General features: G+C 37.5%; 1 protein-coding gene across 5 annotated transcripts in view; it reads left to right on the forward strand.

Moving 5' to 3' along the window:
- Positions 1-24892, forward strand: part of RBMS1 (RNA binding motif single stranded interacting protein 1) — a 142260-nt gene that overhangs the window by 95879 nt on the left and 21489 nt on the right. For all 5 annotated transcript variants that reach the window (XM_056496379.1, XM_056496378.1, XM_056496382.1 and 2 more), the window contains exons 3-6: positions 7378-7436; positions 10258-10349; positions 20508-20665; positions 23759-23838. In XM_056496379.1, the coding sequence (XP_056352354.1) occupies positions 7378-7436; positions 10258-10349; positions 20508-20665; positions 23759-23838 (389 nt within the window). The remainder of the gene's footprint in view (positions 1-7377; positions 7437-10257; positions 10350-20507; positions 20666-23758; positions 23839-24892) is intronic.

The raw sequence follows: 24892 nt of genomic DNA on the forward strand, positions 1-24892 counted from the left end.
ATGAGAGAATATCTGGGCTTGCATCTGGTTTTGCTGCTTTTGATTACTTCTCAGGGAGATCTGGAATTGTAGCCTACTGAGACTGAAGAAAAAATTATTTGTACCAAAATAATAGTAGTTTGCACTGTGGAGATATTGGTAATTGCACTCATAATGATGATGACATACATTGATTCTTATTGAAAACAGAAATTAAATTTAAAAGAAGAGTTAAACATAGAGATCTTGTGAAGAAAGCTTTACTGGTCTTAATGAAGAGTTTACAGCAGTATATAAGAATATTGATTTGTCAGCAAAGGCAAGGTTCTGGTTTTTTTTTCCTTTTTTAGTACACAGATGTCAAAAGTAGTCTTTACATTAATAGACAAAATGTAATTTTTGTAATTTTGTAAAGACAAAACAGTAGTTGGCTTTTATGATAATAAATTCTAATTTATTTGGAGGTATTATTTATCTCCTGAATAAAATAATAATAAATGAGAATGAGAACTACTTGGATACTTTGGTATTTTGAAAATACCATTTTTCTTCTAAATTAGCAGAGAGTAAAAGGGACAATTAGTAAGAAAGGAAGGAGCTAGCTGTATGTCAAAACTACATGATCATTTAACACCATGTCATCAAAATAACACTTTAATTTAGGTACTCAAGTAAGTTCTGTTTTGCATATAGTGAAAAATATTATCTAATGCCTGAAACAGGGCACATCTGGTGGCATTGGTTAACCCAGTGCTTGAATATCTGAAACTAGGAAAAGAAACTTGACTGAACCAGATAAATTAGCCAAATCTGTAACAATTTCAAAACTGAATTCGTAGGAAGCTAGAATATCCATAATCATTGACTTGGAAAATAAAATATAAAAGTATAACTGCAACTTTTTATGTAACATTTAAAATGATTGGTCCAGTTTTTGGTGGTAGATCCTTACTATGTTCTGGTAGAAAACTTCTAGGTGCATGATGGCCTTGAAGCAACTGCATATTCAAGGAGTTTCTCCAAGAACAGTGTGTCTTCCAACAACAGAAAACAAAATACGGACAAAATGTTCTCAGCAATGTTTCCTTCTGAACGAGGGCATAGATGTGGTGAAGAAGAATTTAAAAATGGAAACCATATGGTTTGATTCTGTTCTCTAAATTCAGTATTCTGCTGGATTGAATAAATTTCTTTATCAAGTTTTTGTGAGAAACATTTACCCATAACTAAAGAGTGGGATCAGAGTAGTCTATCGCAAGGACAAGTAGAATTGTATTGACAATTATTTTCCAAAATTCCCTTTACTGGAAAATTGACAGTTTGATACATAAACCAAAAATCCCTGTATTTGTTTAAGCTTAAAAGGGACCAAGAGTTCTATTTAACCTTGTTCAGTACACCACTTTCCCAAAATGTAGCAGAGGCAGAGGTATGGGAGCCAGATAAAACTTTTTATACTTGGGTTTTGGATCCAGGAGAAAAGATTGATGGGGCTGATCATGTTCCCTTGGCTGTGCTGCTGCCTTAGGAATGCCCTGAACACAGGAAGATCAGTGAGGAACAGGAGTGAGCTGCACCAAGTCAGCTCTTGATGACAACTCCCTTGGCTCTTTTTCTCAAACCCAGGGAATTTTCTTTGCTCCTTCTGCACCAGGTGTTATGGAGAAACTGGGAACTCCAGCAGAGATCAGGCCTTCCCGTGGGCTGGTAGGGTTTTTCCTCATCAGGTCTCAACTGAGGTGAATGGAGTGGCTTCCACCCACTCTACAAACAGGATAGATGGTGGTGTGGGTCATAATGTTCAAAAGAGAATACTTTGCATTTGTGGAGGTGAGGATCTTAAAATTTACACATCACTGATTTCCAGAAGTCCATGTTTGTTGTGTGCATTGATTTGAAGCCATACTAAAGGACAGTGTGATTTCCTTTCAAGCAACAATTTGCTGCATTTAGAGTACATGCAAGGTACCCACTGACCATGCTGTATAGTGAATAAGGTCATCTTGAATAAGAGAATTTTTTTGTTTTGTTTTTGTTGTTGTCCCTTGTTTTTAAAGCTGATTTACAGACTGAGCAGGCCCACCTGCTTTTTCTTTTTAGTGTTACAATTAACATATAGGAATTACTTTGGAAGTATTTGCTTTTTGGATTTTCATATAGTTACTTACCCTAGTCAAAATTACAATTTATTTTGATGTGGATCTATTCAGCAGTTGCATTATATTTTAGGATTAATTGGTCTGCTCTCCTATGTGACATTCCCTGTGACAAGACAGGTCTGTCTGTTGTGCTCTCTCCAGTCTTTGAGTCACCTGGTGAGACTATTGGCTCCCTATCAGAATATTTGGTCTTCTGCCAGCTTCTCTTTCCATTCACAATTCCACCTTAAAGTGATTTCATGTACTTGGAGCCACTTAATAGTTATAAAATCCATGTCTGGTTTTACCCCATGATTCTGGATCTTAAGAGCATTCCATGAATGGCAGTGATAAGATACTAAGATGTAAAAACTAATCTAGAACAAAGACAGAAAATATGCAGCATTGTTTCTGTATGTCAGAGGAGTTTTGACAGCACTACAGTAATGCAAGCTGTAACAGCAGGATCTCTAGGAATGTTCTTTTTACAGCTGGACATGACTTAGGCAAAGGGAGATCACTGTTCATCTTCAACACAAAGTTCAGGAGGGAGGACCTCCTGCATTTAAAGGCAAGGACTTTCCAAGGTAGAAGAGATCCTTCTTGCATAGTTTTGTCCAAGTCAGCATCTCGTGGAAGAGAAATCTTTCACAGCAGAATCTGGAAGACAGGCTGAAAGTATTGCAGGGGAAATAGTGTGAGTTTGGTGGTATGAGATATATTATATTATGTTGTAGACAAAGATTTGAACAATTCATTCCCTACAAACCTTATCAAGTCTCTTGCTGCCTGTTCTTACTGTACCTCCCCTAATGCACACACAGATAAGTTCTTTCAACACTCAGAACAGCACTTGGGGCAGGGACTTCAAGCTCCTTCATTCCCCACTTTTTGTCATACTCCTGATGGTGTCTTTTCACATTTCCACGTATATTCATCATTCTGCCAGATATACAAAGGGAAAAAAAATAGTGCTTCAGGTTGATTCATGTACTTGGTTTTCTAAGGACCCTTTTCTTTCAGCATTGTGGAGATTGCCAAAATTAGGCTTCAGACATGTTTTAAATGTCAAATGTATCCCTAGCTATTTGCAGTGAATCTGAAAAGGATGATTGTTTGCACTGTTTTTGGCCATGTTGCTGAACAATATGATTTTAAAAAATTATGTGGTGGTGCTTCACTTCAAGTCTTCTACTTCAAAAGCATCTAAGACATAGGTATAGTGCAGTGTTTGACATTCTTATTGCCTGGCAGCAGATTTTGGGGCAGCATGCGCAGGTGAGGGTTATTTTTTCATTTCTGTGCTCTGAGTATGTAATGAGCAGTAGTAAACATTGACCTGTTAAGCAGTTGTACTGCATTTCTTCCTAGCTTTGCTTTGAACATATTTCTTGTCTATCTTCTGTCCAGACAGAGGTTTGCATTGGTGTTTTGTACCACAGCTATATCTTGTACACTGGGTCACAGGCAGTTACCGAGCACACCCCTGTTAATCCCGTACCCTCTGCACCCTGGCAATTATTTACCTGCCTCTTACCCAAACCCTCTCTTTCTCAATGTGTGAGTTGATATTGGTACAAGTGCTGTATAGAAAAGAGATGTGAAGCTGGAAACATCTTTCCACCTCCAAATGTAGTTCAGACTGAAGAATATATTAATAGCACTCAAAAGAGAAAAAAAACCTGCTCTCTATTACTGCTGAACATGAGTTTATTGTTATTTTGGGGAGAAAAATAACCCACTTAATAAGAAATACCTAGCTGCTTGTCACCAGCCAGATTAGCAGTTATTTCTTAAGACTGGTACTTAATTTAAAAGAAAGCATGTTTTAAAAAACTGTTTCAACTGAGAGGGAATGAGCAATCACCAATTGCTGTAGAAGTGATTCTGCCAGCCATGGGAGCAGTGCTCTGCTGCAGCTACAAAATCTCACCATGCAGTAAGGCTGTGGAGCAGAGGAGAACCCTCAGCAAGTGCCTTATACAACTAGATGTACATAAGCTTTGAATGGAGTTAGGATCTTCAGGCAAGACCTAACATCATAGACATCTTTGTAATACAAATTTTCTCTTGCTTGCTATAATCCTTTTTGTAAGCAGGCAATACATACCAGTTTGCATCATGACTGATGTGTTTTATAGCTCATTGATTTCTGCAAGGTCTTGATTGCAGTTGTACCCAAAAAATTAGCAGTTGAAGACAGGAGCTTATGTTAAAAGCAGAGTATAAAGACTGTAGAATTCAAGGGGAATGGTCATAATTTGAAGGAAGCACCTTGGGAGCACTTTGAAGGAAGCTTGGGAGAACCTGCAAGGAGTAATTCCCCTGGTATCCTGGGTTCCCAATACCCAGGGTATTCTCCTGGGTTCCTATGCTGGGAACAAAGAGGGTGTGTGTTGTAATTCGGTATATGAGGTATAAGAACTGAAATCAAGGTATCCTGTAACCTCCTTCCTGGAAGCCCCGGTTCATGTCTTCCTTTCCGGTCCTGTGACCTTCCCCTGTGTCCTTGTACCCACCGGGGGTCGGGCATGCTGATCCTGGTCCCTCTGTGTCCTCATCCCATTGGCAGCCAGCCAAAGCCACACCCATTCCCTTCTCCTGAATACCTGGTTCGGGGAGAGGCTCGCCCTCTTTCCGGCCACACCATCGCCCTGAAATAAACGGAGACTGAAAGAGCCTCTTTGTATCCTTCTCCATCCATGCTGCGATACTTTGTCTAATCTTAAATAATTACGACATAGACACAGTGTAACCGCATCAGGTGTGCATCCTGCTGGCCAGGCTCAGGGTGGGTAAACTGCTTTTCTGTGCCTCATGGCATGAGTGGAGAACAACTCACACATGGGAGGGAAAATCGTAGGAGAAATCCTGGCGATAGCTGCTATTGTTATGTTGGTTCCCAGTTTGTTCCTAGACTCACACTGCTGAAATTTCTTGGCAGCCTTCCATGGTAGCTGGTTCTTTGCAGGAGCCACGCTCTCTAGGCCAGTGCAAGAAATCACTAAGCCATCTTTGCACAGTGGAAGGTGGCCCGTGAAGTTTCTGCAGAGAACAGATGTGCAGTGATGTGTTATGGGCTGGTGAGCATCAGCACCATGGGCTGGAGCAGCCCAAGGCAGCCCCAACCCAGCTGGTCAGGTTTATGTAAATACCCAGCGATCTGGTTCTTCACCACTTGCTGTGCTTTCAAGAACTGACACAGTAGCAGAGACGAGATCATCCTTCAGAGATTTTTTTTCCCACAAAAGGCTCTTCACTTTAAGTAGCTTTGGGGAGGCTGATAGGATATGGAGAATGCTGGCTGTCAAATGTCATGCTGGGTGCAAGTGCCCTGAGCAGTTTGCCTCTCTCATTTACAGCATGTGCATTTACTCTGCACTCAGAAAAATTCAGCAGAAAACGTGAGTGACTTGGGCACTATAAGGCTTTCTGAATGGAATGACATATTTGGAAAATAAATGGTATGAATAAGGAAGTACCTGCTCCAACTATTATGCACAATTTCTATTACTTTACTACAGCTTCTAAAATGGTAAATTTAGGTATGCATTGATTTTAGTTGATGCTTGTATGTTTTTAAGTTATAGACAGATAGTTCTATTTTATATCAGTGTAGATGCTCACAATTTCAGAGGAAAGAAGGAAACCACCACCTCGTGGCTTATGTCTTGGGTTTACTCCCTTGCAACTGTTTGAAGCCATCCAATAACTATTGCATAAACAGCAGGGTCTTGAAGCTGGTCACAAAGAGTGATAAATACACTGAAAGATGTATTTAAGTGCTCTTTGTAGGGAAAGTACTTTGCAAATGGGCTTTGCCTTTGAATAACTACCACTTTGCAAATGAACATTTAATTGAATCCTCTTAGTTTATTAGACTTCTAATATATTTTGAAGAATTTTTAAGACTAATACAGCTGCTGCACAAATGGAGTTAGTTGTCTTTTGACATAATATTTTTTGAAATACTTACTCTATTGTTGTTCTGTTATGCGGGTAAGATGGTGAAAGTTTGTTTTTCCCCAAATTCCCCTTTCATATACTGATAACATTTCTCATAATTCTCAATTCTTTTTGGGCTCTTGTGCAATGATAAAGAGCCTCTTAGCACACAGTGCATAATAGCACACATATTACCTGTTAGTGTAATAAGTTACCTTGCATTCTCAAGTGAAAACAAACTCCTTTTTCATCTTTTTTTTTTTTTTTATGTGCTCAGGGTACCCTAGCAAGTGTAGTTGACAGTGTAGTTGAGAAGGATGTGGGAAGGAGCTTGGGAAACCTGTGCTCCATTTCCAGTCCCACTGTTGATGCAAGCCAAGAGAATTGCTGCTTTTAAATTGAAGGTGGGGGTTTTATTCCAAGGGAAATTGCAAGGAGGAACAAATTTTCCTCTAAAAATGATCAAAATACCTAAATCTGATAATCTTTGCAGAGTGCTGCAGAAACAACCGTTGTTCTTGTAGCTGAGATTCTTCTCCACCTGTTTCCCAAGCTTAGTTGCTGAGATCTCTGTGTGCTCACCTTTGAGCTGCATAGCAGACTGGGCTTACCAGGTGCTGAGAAACTGGCAATAAGAAAAAGAAAATTGAAACTTTCCTGAGGGGTGGGGTTTTTTTAGTTGAAATTGCTTATATTTACAGAAATGCACAGAATTTTTTTGACAACTTTGTTGATCAGCTTTCATAAGTCTTGCACTTGTCACATTCCAGAACAGAATAATATTAAATCAGATGTAATATTTTTGTATTTTTCAGCTGGGGCTTTGCTGGGTTTTTCTCTCTTTATTTTTTTTTCTCTTTCCATACTGTGCTAGCCAGCAAGCCTAACACTGACAAGGCAATTGTTCTGCTTTAACTAGTCTATATACTTAGAGAGTCCCAGCTTATATCTATAACATGGTGTCCTATACATATCAGGGTTTTAACTGCATGGAATTCTTTTCTATAAAGCACTGTTTTCTGGCTTGTTCTGTGATTCTGTGATGCCACTGAGAATATAGGGCAAATAGAACAAGATCGTGCTTGAAATTGTTGATCTTTTTTGTCAGTTTCATCTGTGTATATGTTTGCATTCCATAATTATAGTCTATATATTGTTTCATTTTGCATAGAGTAAAGGATATAGATATAAGGGTATAAAGGTAAAAGATACAGATATAAGGCAAAGATAAGGACATAAAATAAAGTGATTTGTGTGTCTGTTATAATAGGATATTATTTTCTCATTTTCCTTACATATGTATTATACATTTTAGGTATGGGAAAATTGTATCCACGAAGGCTATTTTGGACAAGACTACAAACAAATGCAAAGGTATGTATATTTTCCTTTATGTGCATTCCCCTGAAAGTTCGTAACCAATTCCATAAAATACGTTAATGTTGTCTTTTAAGTGCTTTTTACCTTTGTTGGTTTGGTGTGGGGGTTTTTTTTCACCCATTTGCTAAATGAGTTTTATTCTTGCTGGTGGTTGGTGTATTCAATGCATTTGCCTCCAGTGGAGCTGGCAGGCAGCCGGTGTCGGTGGCGCAGCCAAGCCAGAGTGAAGCTGACATGCACAGTGCTGGCTGGCAGCTCGCCTCTATTTTAAAAATAAAAATGGAGTTAAGAGCAGCTTTTCCCCTTTTGCCTGGAGAAACTAGGGAAGCTTGCAGATGACCATTCAACTATATTAAGCATCTTAAAAAATTATACATTGTGGAAATAAGCTCCATTGATTAGTGTAGCTTGAAGCAGCTCTTAATTACATGTTCCAGTACTCTAATTGTGTTTTGTTATGTTCTATTGAATGTATTGAGAGCAAAGAGAGGGTTCATTTTCAATGAAGTAATTGTAGCTGGAAGAAAAAAATTAGAACTCCTCTAGATGAGTTGGATACATCAGTTTGTGGATTTTCATCACTCACTGCAATTGCAGCGATTCGGATCCCAGTACATTTGTGGTGGGAGAAGGTGTGGTAGCAGACACTGAAATACCACATTTCAGACTTTAATTTTTTACAATTAAGATGATAATTTCTAAGCAAGGTGAAATATTAAGTCAGCTGATTGAGCAGTATTAATAGGCATAATGCCCATGAATTAGCAGAAAGCTGATAGGCAGAGGGAGGAGAGTTCATCATTAATTAAGACAAAGCTTTTGTGCAGAACTTGGAAGCAGTGAAGGGACATAGCTTCTCTACTCCCCATCTAAAGCAAATTAAAGAGGCACTGACAGTTCAGAAAATGAAATTTCTAGAATTTTTTTTTCTAACTTATATGCAAATGTAATTGTGACTAGGAAAGAGGAGATACCCTTTTCAATTATTTTAATTAGTTAATGCCTATGATTGCACTTGACTGATTTAGTCTGTCCATTCTGTCAATTACCTAAGTGTTGAGTAGTCCTTTCAGAGATACAGAAATTCTCACACTAATTCTTTAAAAGATTTAAGGTGACTTTTTCAATACAGAATTTAAATCTCATTGACAAAAAGCAATAGCTAACAGTCTGTTGTGACAATACACTGCAAGGTGAGCTCACTGTGTGTCGCTGAAATTGCAGTGGGAGCATAAATAGGCAGAATGCAAATATCTAACTGGAATTTAACCAAAAGATTGACAGCATCTCTGGCTTTTGCCAAAAAACACACCATGGGGTTTAAACTAACTGGAACAAGGAGCAATTGAGTTTCTATATCATCTGGAAGGTGGCAAAGCCAGCTTTGATGGCATGCTTAGTGTCAGTATGTGACTTTGGCTGTATTACACCCTGCAGTGTGTTGGTGATAGCCCAGGCTGCCATGAGTGTGGAGAGCTAGTTTGGGGTATGGGAAGTTAGTCTTGCCTTGGCAGCACAAAATTTGGTATGAACTAATTCACTTTGTTTCATGTCAGGATTTAACAATCCTCACCACCACGTGTTACACAAAACAATATGCTGCTTTCTTCACCTTCTTGGCAGCATAAATAAGCTTGCACTGATGTACAAGGCTGCTTGAGTTGTTTTTCCCAAGTTAAGAGCTTTAAAACTTGTTATGTTATAGCATTAGACAACCTTTTCTCAGTATAGATATATTGTAAGAGGATAGCAATATATTTTGAGGAAATATTTCTTTTTTCTACTCCTCCAGAGGTTATTTCATTGCTGGTTTTTTTGTTTGTTTTCTTTTACCCCAACTTTAGATCTGGAAAGGGATTGTATTCATACTTGGGCAGTTCACTGGTAGAAAACAGGGGGATTGAAAAATGCATAATGAGGTTTGCAATAACATCTAGTGGAAGTAGCTTCCAAACTCTATCTCTTGGTGAGCCTTGAGCCTCCAATTCCCAGGCTGGATTAAAAATCCCAGCCTGTAAGATCAGTGTCTGTTAAGGCCAAGGTATATTGCTATTTGGACATCCTGGAACCCCTTAGTTATGTGTTCTTGTTCAGAATAAGAAAAGAGGTTATTGCAAATATATGGAATTTGTTTAAATTGGTGTTGAGCTTATTTTAATATTTGAAGATTGCATTATGTGGCATAGAAAATGCTTTCAGGACAGTTTTTCACATTCTTTCAGTAATAGGAAAAACCATTTACTTTCACTGAAGCTGGGTTTTCACTCACTTTTATATTTAACTGTCATTTATGTATATATAGTGAGATAAGTAATTTACCAAAAATTGGGTAGATATCTGTCTTAAACTAAATTCCTCTCCCAATTTTGTATAAATGAGAAGTGACTTACAGACTTGTCGTTGATTCAAACTGTAATAAGAACTTACTTCAGAAAAATTAACAGTTGATGCTTTATTTGGTGATCTCTGAAATAATCTGCTGCTAGAAGTTACATACCAGATAATACAAAGCAAAGCACTATACTGCTTGTAGCAATTTGGCCAAAATTCTGATAATGAGTGGGGATGGAAATCTATTTGTTCCACTAGGGCAGATCTCCACCAGTTCAAGGTTCAAGAACTTTGCTAGGTTTTTTTTTTTTTTTTTTTTGGGGGGGAGGGACACTGCATGAAGAACTTGAGTTCAAATTGTCCCTCTTCACCAACAAGAAAATGGTATTAAATAACGGTGCCAGTAGCAGGGCTGTTGGCTGTGGAGTGTTTGTTTATGAGCTGGTTGCTGTCTTGTTAACAAAATGATTTTTTTCTCTTTCAGGTTATGGTTTTGTTGACTTTGACAGCCCAGCAGCTGCTCAGAAGGCAGTTTCTGCTTTAAAGGCCAGTGGAGTCCAAGCACAGATGGCAAAGGTGAGTTAAAATAACCAGCTAATTCTTGCAATGAGTTCTGAAGGTGAACAAGCTGTACAGTGGCACCACAAGGTCAGTGTGGAGTTTCCAGCTGCAGGGCCCTTTACAGAAAGCACAGTCCTCAAGCCACGTGATTATTAAGATAATGAAATGGAGACACTTTGACTGCCATATTCCAAATAATCTCAACTAATTAAATAAAGAAGCATGATATTGTAAAGTCTCCAAACTGATCTCGTTCCATTTATAAATTTTCTTTTTCATTGGCTTCATCAAACAAAAGTTTAGCAATAATTTGTAAAATCTACAGCAGGCTTAATGAATTGGTTTACAGCACAAAGGTATGAAAGGTTTTGTAGATTGTCTGTTACTGAGGTTAGAAGCCTTGTGATTTAAAGATTCATTTTTAAGTATACCATGGCAAAAATTAACCTTTGAACTTTGTTTCAGCCCTTTCTAATATATTTTTTGCTAATATAAGTAAAATTTGAATCTGAACATTCATTATAGGTGTCTTGAAATTCTTAGCCAGCTCTTGGCTGACCTACTTTTGCATCAAGGCAAACCCAAGAATTATTAAAAAATAACAGAATAAGAGCTATCTTATTTTTCTCTAATTTTTAATGAACCTTGTCTCTGAACCAGCTTATTAGCCAAATGTGATCTTCAGAGCATCTTCAGTGCTCTTTTATTAAATTAGGGAGATGATACTTTAGTAATGATGCCATTATATATTCTTGTTGGGTCAGATGGCCTGGTTCCAAAAGAGAGCCATTAACACCTCTACAAATTTGTTAACTAAAGAAAATATTACCAATATAATCTGCTGATATAATTCTGGTAACTCTTAAAGCAAATTTATTTTTAGTTTGAAAATTATGTACTAATTTAAAAAAGCTAAAATCTAGTAATCTCAGAGGCTTTTTTATTAAAGTAGTCTGCTAAAAATCTAGCAAATCTTTTATAGTTTTCCACTAGGTACAGATTTTTTTCAGATGAGATATTTTCCACAGCTTCTCAGCTGAAGAGAACAGTTAAGCTAACAACATAAATGTCTTTGGATGGATTCCAGGGCAACAAAATGGAAACCATATGCTTCATACTTAATGCGTGTTTCATTACAGCCATGACACACACATACATACTTACTGGAAAACACTTGGGGTTTTTTTTTCCTTTTATAAGGTTTTATGTATGCTTAATAAAGGCCATTTATTTAATCTTTAGGTTTTAGGTTATCACTTTAAAATATACCCCAGATTTTTTAAAGTTCTGTCTCCCATCTTATGAATATGATATCTAGGTAGAGGGGCAAAAAGAGATTTTGAAGTCATTCATTTTCTTAATGAACTTTGATGTATGATTTAATTGTTTCCTTGAGTGGATGGAGAGGCTCTAATAATTAACTATAGTAACCTAATGAATAGTTTCTTAATCCTTTTTATAGTATATATTTCTGACTCGTTTCCTCTGACAGTTGCAAGATCGGTGATATTTCTTTTTGATAGCATTAATGAAAAAATATGCACCAAAATATCCTACAGTTTTGGGTATTTTTCCGACCCTGTGTTAAGTCTGATGACCTGTGGGAAACCTGTGACTATTAGTTTTGCATTCCAGTGAAACTTGTTCTGCTAATTAACACAGACTGTTTGAATTACTAAAAAGACCAACCCCAGAATCCGCCCGATGAGCAGGATCACAGCAAACAGTCACTAGTGACTGTGAGTTTGAGTGCTTTGATTTTTGCCTGTTTTGAGCCATTGGATTTTTTTTTTTTCCCCTGGGCAGTGCTGCTCTCCTTTTGTCTGAAAAATCCTATCTCCACTTATATGCTCCAGACTGGGAATGGCCAGTCACAGTTGCTTTGGCAAGATTAGCAAATCACACCCTTCACATGCAAGGCACTACACAAGTTTGTGTTTGTGTGTTTAGTATTTTATCATTTTGCATGTGCCATGAGTGGTGATCCTGCAGTGACAACACTTCAGGCTTAATCCTGAGTGTGACAGAGAAGGATTTGAGGAGTTTCCTGGCTGGCTGGGCAATCCATTTCCTTACTGACCGCCGCAGCTGCTGCAGTTTCAAAGAGGAAATCCATGCCCAGGGCAGGATTTATCCATGGGAAGGTGTTGTAATTACTCTGTGCCCAGGGTGTCAGGAGCAGCTCAGCTCTTCAGTGCTCTCACCCTCCCCCAAGATGTGGTTCCTGACCCACAGGAAGGAAAATGAACAGGGAGGAAAATGTTCTTGCTGAAGCCACATTCTGACTCTGGCTGCCTTAAAGTCCTTTTTACAGTGTCCTGCTGTAGCTCTAGGTCAGTGAACTAAAAACTACTCATGTCAGCAAGTTTATCTGCAAATCCTGCTTTGGTGTGGTAGTGGTTCAGATTTTTATATATTAAAATTTTTGTTGTTTTGTAGAGATAACTTCAAATTACAGTTTTATTATTTTTCAAAATATCAAGTCATTAATTACTTATTGTTATTATTATTATTATTATTATTATTATTATTATTATTATTATTATTTTATTTTATTATTTTATTATTTTATTATTTTATTATCATTGTATCCATGGGGTAAAATCATGCTGTACTTGGCAGTCTGCTTCCAAGTTGATCTGACTTGAGAAAAATCCCATTTGCTATGTTTTGCTACTGCAGAGTGGGAAGACCCAGGGCCCAAGATATGGCCAAATCTTGCCAAATCTGTTCCAGGGGCTGCTGTTGGTGGAGAAGTGGCCACCACTGAGGAAATGCCATGATATTGGAACCCTGTGCCAATCCATTGCTCATGAAATACCATGTCTTCAGCTGTTCTGCTCTTTCTGAGATCTGAATTGGGAACCCTTGGCTAGGACAAGGCAGCCTGGGAAGAGTTTTGCTTTGTGTTGGTTCCGTGTCTTCTGGTCACTGCTGAAGCAAATGTTTCCAATGTTTGCTTTTGGCCAGAACATGTGGCTAGGAGCTCACATAAGGTGCTAATTGCATAGCCAGAGGGTGGGAGTAGTTTTTGGATGGAAATTTAAAATGGATTTAACAAGCCATTGGCCCTCTTCTCTCTTCCACTTGAGTATTGCTAGTGGTAAGTCCATTTTTTTCAGAGTAAAGTGGCTGTGAAAGGGGATCAGATGATGTGAGCTGTACTGGTAGCCAGCTTGTTTCAGGACCCACCAGTGAAAAACAGTAGATTTTCTCTTACTTAACAGATTAAGGAGCAAATACATGTCTTGCAAGAGTAGTTATTTCTAAGCTAGTTAGTACCTTCTGGGTGCCCAATTTTTATTTTCATTAATTTTAATTTATTGAAATTTCTTTTCTTATTTTATTGCTCTTGCTTCTAGAGGAGTGGTTATAAACCAATAATCATAAATTCAAAAGCTGTGATTTTGCAGAGCTGTGCAGTCTTAGGTAAGATTAGTAGTAGTATTGAAAAGCTCTGATCATTTTGTTTATTAGGAAAGTTGTGGTTGCTGTCAGAGTGATTCTTCTAAGAGCCCTCTTCTCTTCCTACCACCCCACAGGCAAAAGTGAGATAACTCTAGATTTCTACATTCAGAGCAGATAGAAAGTGACTTTGTATATAGGAAGATAGGTGCACACAGAAAACCCACTATATATTGGTATTTTGAATGGAGATTTAAAATACAGAGAGTCTGTAAGGGTGTTTTAGAACTGGTGAGGTATAAATGCTATGGAGGTATCAGACACCCAAGTTCTCTTGGGCTTTTGACTTTGAGGTTAACATATAGCATTTAAGTTGCTGCTCAGGCTGAGTTCTATCCCATCTAATGGTGTTAATTGAATTCACCTATAGTTACTGAAGCAGCTATTTCAAATTGAAAGTTGTCTTATTCTTACTCTCTGGATGTAAACTAATGTCTAAATATAAAAGGTAAAAAAGAGCTGCTAAATAAGAATGATTAATAAAACCCACAGTTCTCCTAATCTTTCTGTCTACCAAACTTAAGACAGGAAGAGAATCATTGTGTTTGCAGCCCAGATAAAGTCAGCAAGAGAATATCTATATTACACTGACAGCAATGTAGACCTGCACAAGCCAGCTGAATACCAGTGTGGTTCTGCCAGCTCAGACTTCATTGAGTGTTAACTCCTTCCTGGCATGGCAGGGACATTTGTACAACCAGGTTGTCCATCTCCTGGTAGGTTGACAGATTTCTGAGATAATAGTGAAAGGCTTATATCTACTAAAACTGTTCTACATAAGGAATTACCACTTTTTGCAAAGAGCTTGCAATGTACTTAGAATCACAAGAAGGATTAATGAACATTCTCACAATTGAACTTTAACCATGTGTTTAAAATTAGTGTAATATCCTCTCTTTAAAATGATTTCGGCCATCCAAGTCCGACACAGCTGTGATGGACTCAATGACCCTGATTTTCCACACTTTGTTGTTGAAGACCTTGTCTTCTTGTGTCTCTTCAATTCTCTCTCTCCTCATGAGATTTGTTCTTCTGTATGTACAACTTCACTATAAGATAGTCAAGATAATCTACAACTTATACGATTGATATTAATTATTTTCCAGTTTCTGTTTTCCTGGTTTTTTTCCCCTAAGGAGGCATAAAATTACCTTTAGAAAACACAAACTACTTAAAATAGGAGCCATGAAAGTAGTCCACGGACATGGAAGATTTCTGTGGTCAGTGAGACTTGTTAATTTGAGCCAAGGAATGCTGTTCTATGTACTAATGTGCATTTTTGTGGGAAGACTCACTGTTTATCCATTCAAAGATTTCCCCAGAGTTGCACATTTTTAGGACTTAGGACTTCAGATTCATAATGTTAGAATTTCCTCCTCATTAAAGTCTTCGCTTCCGCTGACACAATGAAGTATGGTCCTGCTTATTTGTATTTGCTGTCACATTAACAAATCACTAAATACTTTCAAATATTTTAAGCTTGTGCAAAAAATTAGGGCCATCTTAACAATTGTGTCTTATTTGAATTGTGTCAGAATAGCAAGGTGCTAACAAAGTAAAGGATGCTCTCGCATCACATACTGACTTCCACCATTCTTAAGACGAAATTTGTGTTTTCTGGAGTGGTCTACAGACCCTCAAAGCATCAGACCAAATTCTGAAATGTGTGAGGGTGGGTTTTAGCTTATGATGAATATAAGCCCATCGTCTGAGTTCATGTTGATCCTCAGAGATGACCTGAATTTGCAATCTTTATATTTTTCACTCTCCATGTGCAGGTAGCTTTATCTTTCTTCCCTAAGTTTTTATGCTTTAAACTTACTCTAGGTGACTTTTTTTCCCCAAATGTATTTGGAAAAGTTGAATTGTCACACTATGTGAAGTGTGAACTTGGGGAGGGAAAAACTGCTTTGCTGCTTGTCCTCATCTCTGTAACAGAAATCAAGGCTTTTCCACAGCTAATAAGCATAATGGGATGAAGGCAGCTCTTCTTTATGTTGCTGATGAAGAACATGGTTTTAAATGAGCAAAAATGAGAAACAGCTAGCTTTTTTGAGGTTCAGTAATGTATTGCTTATAGTACTTGTCTTCACTGTGACAACCTTCTGGAGAATTAAATCAGTTTTCATTCCTACAGAGCAAAGTAAGAAAAATAGTTTAGGTTACCATGGTAGCTAGTGCACTTAATCTAACTGGAGAAGGTAGGCATGTTGCAATTTTTTTTATTCTGCATCTGGGCTTCTGAATGCCAAAGAACAGATGACAGGAAAACTGGAGCTAACTCAAGCAGATTTCTACAGCAGTTTTTAGCAACTGTCTTGAAAAGTTTTCTTTTTACCTAGTTTGTACTACTTTTTGTAGATAATAGTATTAAATCTTATGGTAACAGATTTAAAATAAATATAATATATAAATATATAAAAAATATATAATATATTCATTAAAGTTCTTAAAAGTAAGTATAAAATAAATTGAAGGTAGACCAAATTTTGCTTACCTGAGATCCAAATGGCTATCACTTCAGGAATTGCAAGTGCACTAAATAGACAGTTAACAACCACTTATCTTGAGTAAAAAACTTCAACCCCCAAAAGTCTTATCTCAGTTGCTAAGTAGTGGCTTGCTATGGCTTGTTCTGCCAAGGGTCTGGTGCCTTCTTGTGAACTGTGGTGGGCTCATTCAGAACTCCCAGGGAGCAGCTTCGTGCCCTTCCGGCAAAGGGAAAGCAAAATCACTGAGAAATAAAAAAGGAATGTATTAATGAAGTGATAGTCAGATTGATCACAATGCTTATTGCCGTTAAATTCCTCTTCTTAATCCAGAGATGCCTGTAAAAATAAATTCAAATGTTTAGTTTATTAATCATGCAGTTCTGGAGAACAAGTGAAGATTATGGTAGCGATTTCTCCCTGAACTGCGATGCTAACAGTCTGTGGTCAGACAGTATGAAAACTCTGGCTAAAACAGACATATTTCAGTGAGACACTGGCCAATTGTAAATTTTGAAGTAGTATCTATATGAAGGCAGACAAGCATTTAATCCCTCCCCTATCAGGCAGAGGATCTTCCGTGCTGTGAGCAGTGCCTGGTCACATGTTTGTGAATGGCTATCTGTTCACTCTGACCTTACACACAGAACAGAAAACAGATGTCTTTGCCTTTGCCAAGTTGCTTGCTCACAATTTAGGAACAATTCCACACGCACAGGGAGGTTTTTGTTAATTTCTTTCAGATGATGGTAGAGCACTTCATGTTATGTAGGAATCCTGATCACCTCTTTCTACAGAAATAAATATTAACAGTTGGTCATTCCCATCATTTTTATAAGAAATGCTGTGTCTTGTAAGAGCTCTTTGGGAAAAAGCAGCATGTTACTCTGTAAGAGCTCTGCTCTGCATATTTATATTGTTACATTCTGGTAGAGGACTTCTGGAGGAACAGCTGAAGGTGTTTGGTGAGAAGAGACTGATAGAAACTTGATGACTTGCATTGCTAAAAACAAGACTTGCTAGTTTCCTCAGTAATGTGGATACTTACAGTAGACCACAAATTCCCTGACGTTGCCAATAATCTGAAAATGCTGAACTATTCAGCATCTTTCAGGATCTTCTGAGGGTTCTGTTAGCTAAGGAGAACCCTGCATGAGATATGAAGACACTCAAACAGTTTTCCTAAGTTGTATAGAATTTAAAAAAAATATATTCAGTAGTTTAATGTTAATGAAGTCTTACTGCCCAAAATTAAGGAACTTCCCACTGACTTTAGTAAATCTTTTTGATAATTTCCAAAAAATAGTGCAAATAATTTCAAGAGATGTAAGATATATAAGGGGAAAGTGGCTCATACAGTTTCATGGATTTTAAGGAGAGGAACACATACCTTTAAATCCTAAGAATGATTGCAGTATATAGGCAAGGTTTGAGCTGAGTTATGTTGCAAGGTATTTTTGATGGTTTTACTTTTTTTCCCCTTAATTCCAGAAGAGGAATTAAAAACTCGGGTATCAAAGGAATTACTTTTCTCTTCTGAGACAGAATAGTAATAACCCTGTGAATTAAGCTTGGTAAGACAGGTTTTGGTAAGGAAGAAAGTCACAGAACTTAAAGTATTAAACTCCTGCTTGCCAGAGAGAGAGGGATGACAGATCATTTGTCTTTCTCCTAACTTTCTGAATTTTAACTGTTAACCTGTAACCATTTTCCATGACAAAATCATATATAAAGGCAAACATCTGTTTGTACAGTGTGCCTTTTGTGTAAGATAGCACAGAGATGGAAGGAGGATCCTATCTGTGGCTGCTATTTGGAAGTCAGATTGCAAATCCAGTGTGTTCTAAGGGGAAGCTGCTTATGATCTCCCAAAATGTACCCAGACAGCTGTTTTGAGGTTTGATTGCCTTGTGGGCATGACAGAAGCTGCAAGGTGAAATAAGTTATTCACAGGAAGAGAGGAGATGTTTTCCACATTAATTAGTATAAGTCTTCCACTGTCAAACCATATAAAATTCCAAATACACTCTAGAAAACGTTCAGTCTTGCTTTGCATCTAAGCCAACAGTAGTAGGGGTTGCAAATGAGTGTTGTAAATGAGTCCTTTTGTGAACCAATGGCAGTCTCTTTCTTTTCTTGAAAAGTGAAAAAGTGGATTAAATTAATCTGTCCTGACGTAGTTGGACTTGGTGATCTTTATGGGTCCCTTCCAGCTTAGATATTCTGTGGTTCTGTGATTTATCCTTAGAGCTGAACTGCTGCTGTTCCCCATGGTGGCCGTGGGTTTGCACCTGCAGTGCAGATACCACCTCAGTGCACTGTGGAATGTGTTTGTTGGCATTTCAACTATTTTGCTGGAAGAATTACAGATGGAAGAAATTTCAAGTTGTATTCCAGGATTTCAGGAAGACATCCTCATCTGTTGGCAGCTTTTTTTCTTTTCATTTCCCTCCTGTGCCTGCCATCTTTAACAGCGTGTAGAAGTGTCTTAAAACTCCCCTTTATGTGCTGTGTGTTCCATCAAAGGATCAAATCAGAAGTAACTGAATCCCTGGGAATATTCAGGCTGTACTAGACTGATGTAGAGAAACGGTCAGGAAAGCAGAAGTCCTTTCCAGTCAGCCATTCAGCATGTACCTGACCAAACCCCAGTAATGAATAATGCAAAATACAGATTGTTTGATGGGCCACAAGTAAAATATTTCCATCACAAAATGCTTTCTGTTTAGAGAAAACAATTTCCTTAGAACAATTTCTTTAGATGCACTTCTTTTTTCTCTTTTGTCCCAAGAGCTTTGTAATGTGGGTTATTGTTGAAGTTGCTAATATTCTTCCAAAGTGGAGCAGTGCCTTCCCTAACAATAATGTGACATGATTTTGTGGCAAGAAGTTTTCTGTGGTAGGTGGGTGAGTACAAGTATCTAATGCCCAGCATGTGCAGTGAAAGGCAGCAGGTCCTTGTGCCCCTTTTGGCAGGGAAAGTTCATGGTCTCATCCTGAATACAGTGCCAGGATATTGTGGGAATCTGGTAACCCTGGGCTGCAACAGGAGCCCAAGAGAAGGGGACTGTGCTCTACCCACTTCCCTGAACAGGTTTCTCTGAGTTTCTGCACTTGAATGAATTTCTTTCTCTGTTGGGTGATTCTAAATATAATCTTTTGGTGTTTGTTTTTTGCATGTAAATTACACTTTTACTACTGTGAACAAAATGGAGCCTTTTTTTTTCTTTTCAAATGTTAGAATTTTTCTATGAGAATACTTTTATACTTTCTGTTATTCTAGAATAAAAACATTAGGAAATCAAATAAAAATATGCAAAGAGTCTGGCTTTCCAGCTGATATACTAGTTTAGATTATTTAGGGAAGTTTTAGGATATTTGCCTGCAATATATTTTACAGCCTATAATAAGAAATAAAACATTCAAAACTTTTCCTTTCAAATACTATTTGGAATTCCAGAAAATCTTGCTATGGCTACAAGTGCAATTTTGTAATGCCAGTGCCTGGAACCTCCTTGAAATCTCCTCCTTTTGCTAATAGAACTCATTACAGGAGGAAGTTAAGCCTACGTATCTCAAGGTGCAAAACAAAATTGCCTAATATTACCTAAGTAACAAACCAGTTCTAACACTGTGAAAGCTGTTCTTCATCTCACATTCCTGCCTGAGGAAATTTGAGATGAATGTTAAGTTATAACTACTGTAATGCTGCCCAGCAATAAATATTAATATTAATATTAATGTCAGCTCTGGCCTCACAGTGAATCCATTTTCTTGTCTTCTCTTTCTGTTGATTTTTCTAATATGAAAAACAATTCAGATACCCTTCAGATACTCTTCTTTAATTACATTTGGCTTTCTTCATGCTTTCCACAGCTCTTGCATTTCTTTTCTGCTATTTTCTTTCTTTTGTCTCATTTTTACTTTTATTTTTCTTTCAGAAAAATTTGAAACATGGAGTTTTAACATGGACTATAAACTGGTCAATTATTCACCTTTATCTCTACTTAAAAAATGTAGGTGTCAGCAGTAATAGAAGGGGAACTTCCTCAGGAATGCTGCAGGCAATGGCAGAAGATTGAGGTCACTAATACTAGGAAAGAGCAGCATTTACAAAGGGCCTGAGAAGTAAAATCTGCACCAGAAGTCAGATATAATTGTTTGTTTAAATTCAAAATGTCAGTGGTAACAACAATAACTGTTGTTAATTCTCTTTCAGCAACAAGAGCAAGACCCAACGAATCTGTACATTTCCAATCTGCCTCTTTCAATGGATGAGCAGGAGCTGGAGAACATGCTGAAGCCCTTTGGGCAGGTTATCTCCACAAGGATCCTGCGGGACTCAAGCGGGACAAGCCGTGGTGTTGGCTTTGCAAGGTACTCCAGTGGTGGTGGCCATGCTGGCATCCTTTTCCTTTGGTTTGATTGAAAATGCAGGAATAGGTGGGAAGGGCAGAAATTACTGAAAATGGTCAAGTTTGTAAAGAGACAGGAGATTGAGATGGAGTTATCCAGCAGGGTTTTGTTAATTCTTCTTTTGGTAAAGCTGTGTCTCATCTTGCTTAGATGGCGAAATCTGAATTTATTGCTCCTACTGGACAATTATCTGGAATAAGAATACACTCTAAACCACTTCCTTCTCTTTTCTGTACTTCTCCTTTCTCCTCTGTCCCTGAACCAGTAAGCAAGAGTTACATGATGCTTCACAGAAACTTCTTCTGTAACTTTTCTGGCTTGTGAAGTTTGAATCCCAAGCAACAGACCAGAAGGAAGAACCTTCTTCCCCACCCCCACACCATTTTTTTGTTTTTCTTCATTAATTCCTTGGAGAAAATGAACTCATCATTACCCTTTGAATTTTCCAGCTAATTAACATGATGTCAGCTGGGAAAGAAAACATTTTTATTCACTTACAGTAGACCTCATCTTAAAATATTTGTGTCCTAAGTCAAATATCTCACCCAAATCAACAAGAACAAATATTTTCCATAAATTAGTAGATACCTCCCAAATATTATGTCCTTATGAGTCTACTGCTTCTCTAGTTAATGCAGTTATTTTTTCTGGGATCTCTTCTTCAAAAAGTCTTTTCTGTGCCATTTTTATTTAAGTCCTGCTTTAAACCTAGTATAACAGTCAAAATTTAGAGGCTTTAAATTGAAGGTTTCCATTAACAAAAATAAGAGCATGCTTTAAGCAAAGAATTGGGATTCTCAAAATATGTTGTAAAATCTCTGCAAAATCAAATTTCAGTAATTCAGATGTTCAGCCAGTATTACAATAGCTCTGTATTTGAACAAATAGCAGTGTCTAAAATAAGTGCACAGAAAAGAACTGAACAAATTTATCTCCTGATGAGGCCAAAATTTTTAGTGATTGGTTTTCCTGTGAATTGGCTGGGGAGTATTTCATAGCGCTGTGATTTTTATTTATGTTTTTTTTTTAAATCAGTTCCCCCAGCAGTCTTCTGATCCCCAACTTTATATACGTGTCAAATTGTCCAGTTTCAAGAAGGTATAACAAAGTAATAAAATTAGGAAAAATAGAACCATTTTCATTATTTAAAGTAGAAAACTACCAAAGTTTGGGCTTTGCTAAAATTTCTTCCTGTCCCCTTTAAAAAAAATCAGTAAGTGTTTGTAATATATTTGGGGCAAAATTACCTGGGCATTTTAATTTCATTAGTATGCATGTGTTTTGTATGTAGCTTTCACTTTTTGTACTATGAAGGGTAGAATCCACTAACACCCACTTTAAAATTCAGTAGGCATTTTGAATTCATTCAGTCTCTTCTCCCTAAACTTGTTTACCACCTCTACTTTGATAAGTGTTATGGTTGGAAATATGGTAGGATATATTTTTTCTGATATAGCTGGAAGTATTCTAGAATCATATACAGAAGTCAAAAAGACTTGTGTGTATTGAAAACCTCACTTGTATTAAAGAGATTAAAATAGAATAGTTTAGAAGTATTTTTTTAATTGTTACTCTATTATGCATGTTGTGTTTTATATATGCATTAGTGAAGTTATTTTTATATAAATGTTTATATACATAAGTTATAGAATAAGTATTGCTTCTCTATCTAATTAAACCTTTTTTCCTTCTGCAAGGTGAACATTTTTCTTGTATTGAAAAATTATTGGATAAATATTAATTAAAGTTAAAATTTTCTAGAAAACCTTTAGACATTAAATAAATATTTTAGTTTCTTGCCTTTGGGAGACTTTTATTAAGTTAATAGGGAGTAGTGTATTTTATCAAGTCCAGACTTGGTCTGAAACTAAATTATATTGTTTGTTTCATGTGAGACAAAAAAAAATTAGATTTCTTTGATGTAGATCCAGTAATCCAGAACTTCTGAAAATTCTCTTAAGAGATATTTTTGGAATCAGTAGGAAAATCTCTTGTTCAGTCTGGCTTTTTGGTGATATTGGTTGTTATCTATGTTTGTATTTTGTTACCCTGTGCAGAAAGGATATCAGAATTAAAAAGATGCCAAGACTTAGTAATTTTTAGTCCTGCTGAGGCCATTGGCCTAATTTGTGGATATGAATTACAGAACCTGATGAACAAATGAAAATAAATTACCTGTTCAATATTAACCAAACATCATCTTGCAGGTAGCTGCAAAAGAAGTTCTTCTTATTTAAGGTATATTTAGTTGTGATTGCACATCTCAGTCGCTGGCTGTGGCTGAGTCTGAGCTGACAGCTGGGGCTGGCACATCCTCGCTGCAGGTGAGGCTGCAGCCACAGCCTCCAGGGCCTCTCCCAGGCCAGCAGGAGTTCTCCAGCTGTCTGCCCAGTCTGTTCAGTCCAGCTTTGACAGCAGAAGTGCACAAACCTATTCAAGATTTTGGATACATTCTCAGTAGCCATCACAGCTATGCTGCTATTGGCTCCTGTTTTGAACTTGGGAACAATTAAGAGCCAGGTGCATCATTTAGTGGAGATGATGTGTGTAAGCTAAAAGCTGCCAAGTCAGTTTGGGTCATGCAGTCAGGCAGGTTTATATTTGAGTTTATTACCCTTAAACTGTACAGACAATTCTGAATCCTCTCTTAAGAGTGGCATTAACCTTTGCTGCATGCAGCATGTACAGTAAGAGTTCAGTTATGAGTGAAAGTGAGTCAGTGCTTCTGCTTCTCTCAAGACAAAAGAGGTTCTTCAGGCAGCTTGGACAGCTACAATATAATTTCTGAACAAGTAAGAGTATTATTTTCAGTTTGGCACTGTCTTGGGTCTCAGAGTGCATAAAATGTTAATTGAGTTTGGCTTTACCTTTCTGAAGTTATATGTTCTTAGAAAACATCTCCATTGTTCACATATGGGGAAGCAAGCCACAGTGAAGAGGGAAAAAGCACAAAATATGATTGAGAAAAAGCAAGAAATAAGCTTTAAAAAAAATCACAAACATGGGAATCTGGTTGAGTGTTTAATTTATGTAAATTATTCTTTATTTTCTTAGGATGGAGTCAACAGAAAAATGTGAAGCAGTGATTGCTCATTTTAATGGAAAATTCATAAAGACACCAGCAGGAGTTTCTGGTATGTTGCATATATTTCTTACAAGATGTATGAATGGGTTACTGCTTACATGGTGGGAGCCTGTTACACTGATTGTTGTATCTGGCTTCTCATTTAGAGGCAGCCTTATTAAAATTAAACTCTGTCTTTTTGGATGGCTGGCTTGCTTGCTTGCTTGGAACACAGTATATTGCTTTTCTGTTGTAAACCTTTTCTAGGAATCTAGTAGTGTTCTCTCCTAGCAGAGAAACAAGCAGCTAAGATGCCAGCTATGTACAAATTTACATCCCACATAATTCCAGTTGAACTGAGGAAACAAATATCTGTATCAGAACAGAATTTGGCTGATTGTCCATGGACAGGGCTTTTTTTCAGAGGCAAAAATGGGCTGCTTCTGTCATCTATTGATTTTTTTCAAAGTATTTAAAACAATATTTGCTTAGGAAAAAAAAATGGAATCTGCAGCAATGCCTGGAATAATCATTCACTAGGGAGCTGCAGCTCTCAAGTCTGTGTAGGTTTTAAAGTCCTTCAGGAAAATGGAAGGAGGTCAGCATAGAATGCTGCTTCTAGAAACATTCTGCAAGGCAAAATTCAGAGAAGGCTTAGTACAATTTTGTTGTCACACCAAGTTCCTCATCAGTTTGTCTGCTTTGTCAGCACTGTTTCTAAGAGACAAAATGTATGTTCCATGAATGCTGAAAAATGAGGAGAGGAAATTCAATGCTGCTGAGTAAAATAGAAAGTAAAGAGGACAATAAAGAAGGAAAGAATACATGCCTGACATCCCAGGCAGCTTTCAGTAGGCATTTTATTGAGAATCCCAAGTGGGAATTTTACAAATTGCAGTGTTGATGTGGTTGCTGGAGCTGCCTTTATCCCACTGGTGAAATGTTCTCTGCAGCCAGACCCTGTCACTGAGAGGAGGAGAGTAGCCCTCGGCAGGCAGACAAGAATGTGGCTTGTTTAGTAAAACTCCAAACATGCCTCATCCCTGAAAGACTGCTCCAGTTTGAGGCAGTCTGTGCTGCTGTAGGGATGGAAAATGCTTCAGAGCACAGGAAACCACTCCCTT

Source organism: Oenanthe melanoleuca, chromosome 7 (assembly GCF_029582105.1).
Source record: "Oenanthe melanoleuca isolate GR-GAL-2019-014 chromosome 7, OMel1.0, whole genome shotgun sequence".
Taxonomy (NCBI): domain Eukaryota; kingdom Metazoa; phylum Chordata; class Aves; order Passeriformes; family Muscicapidae; genus Oenanthe; species Oenanthe melanoleuca.